Here is a 2,525-nt window from a genome sequence, read left to right as displayed (position 1 = left end):
TCCATTAGTCAATGTTTGGAAATGAGGGTAGATATATTATTACAGTTCCATCCGGAGGAAGCTGTGAAGACTTCATGCATCAAATGATTAGAACCATGTCACCAGGGTCCTCCTGCATGTCATCTTCTTCACATGTTTTCTTGTACTTTACCCCAATCTCAAGTACTACTGATTTACTAATATCATACTGTACTATACACACTATTGCCAGGACCATTTTCCTACTGGGTAGAAATACATTTTTATAAAACAGGATGGCTGTTATAAAATTATCCGACATTTACTTGCAATCTGGTGGTTGTGGGAGGCAGGAAGTTTAGTAAATTTCACTTCATCTTCCCATTCCTAGTTCTTTTTTTTTGTTTGTTTAGATTTGTAGATGGTATATTTTTATTATGTGTATTGTACATCAATAAAATATTCCTGGTTCTTGACATACTTACGTATTATCTCAGTTGCTTGCCTCCTGAGCCAGATGAGTCTTCAGCTGCATCCCCAGTCTGTTTCTCTTTATAAAATTACCAAATGTTTCAAGTAACCAGAACAGTATATATAGTGTATTTTTAAAAAAAAAAAAAGGCCATCTCTTGGCCTTTTTGGAAATTAATGTGGATGACACTCTGCTGTATCAGCTTCAGGCTTTTGTTATTTTTTTTTTTTATTTTTTATTTATTTATTTGACAGAGAGAGATCACGAGTAGGCAGAGAGGCAGGCAGAGAGAGAGAGAGGAGGAAGCAGGCTCCCTGGTGAGCAGAGAGCCCGATGCGGGACTCGATCCGAGGACCTGAGATCATGACCTGAGCCGAAGGCAGCGGCTTAACCCACTGAGCCACCCAGGCGCCCCCAGGCTTTTGTTAAAGGAACAGAATAACTACATACAGAAGGCACCTACTTCTTTTTTTAAAGATTTTATATTTCAGAGAGAGAGAGAGAGTGCTACAGAGCAGAAGCAGTGGGGAGCAGCAAGGCACAGGGAGAAGCAGACACCCTGCTGAACAGGGAGCCTGATGTGGGACTTGATCTCAGGACCCTGGGATCATGTCCTGAGCCAAAGGGAGGCACTTAACTGAATGAGCCACCCAGGCATCCTGAGGGCACCTACTTCTTGTCCCTCTTTACTGGTCTCCATCCCATCCCAGGACAGTGTTTGTCTCTGGTGGTGCTTCTCCTGCTCATCTAGAAAATACATATTTGATTGTGCTGTCACTCCACCTTCTCTGTCAGATTCATCAACATCATGGAACTCAGAAACAAAACAGGGGTTTCAGAATTCCTTCTTATGGAAGTGACAGAGGACCCAGAATTGAAGCCCTTCCTCTTCATTCTGTTTCTGTCCATATACCTGGTCACCATCCTGGGAAACCTGCTCATGATCCTGGCTGTCATCTCGGACTCCCACCTCCATACCCCCATGTACTTCTTCCTCTCCAACCTGTCCTTTACTGACATCTGCTTAAGCACAACCACTGTCCCAAAGATGCTGGTGAACATCCAGGCACAGATTCAGAGCATCACTTATGCAGGCTGCCTCACACAGATCTACTCTATCCTGGTTTTTGGTGGTTTGGAAAGTTTTCTTCTTGCAGTAATGGCCTATGACCGCTATGTGGCCATTTGTCATCCACTGAGGTACACAGTCATTATGAACTCCCGCCTCTGTAGCCTGCTGGTTCTACTCTCCTTCTCCTTTAGCATTGTGGATGCCCTGATGCACAGTCTGATGGTGTTACAGCTGACCTTCTGCACAGACCTTGAAATCCCTCTCTTCTTTTGTGAAGTTGTTCAGGTCATCCAGCTTGCATGTTCTGATACCCTCATCAATAACATCCTGATATATTTTGCAACGAGCATATTTGGTGGTATTCCTCTGTGTGGAATCATTTTCTCTTACACTCAGATAGTGTCCTCTGTTTTGAGAATTCCATCAGCAGGTGGAAAGTATAAAGCTTTTTCCACCTGTGGGTCTCACCTGTCAGTTGTGTCTTTGTTCTATGGGACAGGTTTGGGGGTGTACATTAGTTCTGCTTTCACTAACTCTTCCAGAAACACTGCAGTGGCCTCAGTGATGTACTCTGTGGTCCCTCAGATGATGAACCCCTTCATCTACAGCCTGAGGAACAGGGACATGAAGGGAGCCTTGAAGAAACTTACAAGTAGGACACCTCTTCTGTGATTGTGTCATTGGCATTGGACTGGTTTCTAGAATGAGTCAAAGTGACAAAAATACATAATGAGGCAGAATATCTGATTCTTGAATCATCAACTTCTGAAATTACAAGATCGCATAATGGCCATGTGCATTTTAATTTGATGTGGAAAACTAATTTGCACTTTATCCAGCAATGTGGTGTTTAGCAAGTGGTTTCGAATCTCTAATCTCAGTTTCTGAGTCAGAGTCCCTAAAAGCAGAACCAGAGTCAGGGGTTCTTGTAGTAGTGATTTTGTGAGGTTTGTTTTCAGAAGAGAAGTGGGATAAGGTGGACATAACAGGGAAAGAATTTAAATGAGGATGTTGTGAGTCTAC

The 2,525-nt window shown here is 43.0% G+C and overlaps 1 protein-coding gene across 1 annotated transcript; it reads left to right on the top strand.

The window, feature by feature from the left end:
• The first annotated feature begins 1,220 nt into the window (after positions 1-1,220).
• LOC131823083 (olfactory receptor 7G2-like) lies at positions 1,221-2,174 on the top strand. Its single transcript, XM_059159066.1, has one exon. The coding sequence runs from the start codon at positions 1,239-1,241 to the stop codon at positions 2,172-2,174; it is 936 nt and encodes a 311-aa protein (XP_059015049.1). The 5' UTR covers positions 1,221-1,238.
• Positions 2,175-2,525: the final 351 nt, after the last annotated feature.

This window comes from Mustela lutreola, chromosome 2 (genome assembly GCF_030435805.1).
Source record: "Mustela lutreola isolate mMusLut2 chromosome 2, mMusLut2.pri, whole genome shotgun sequence".
Lineage (NCBI taxonomy): Eukaryota > Metazoa > Chordata > Mammalia > Carnivora > Mustelidae > Mustela > Mustela lutreola.
The sequence above is the reverse complement of the archived record's forward strand: the minus strand, read 5'-3'. Positions and strand labels throughout refer to the sequence as shown.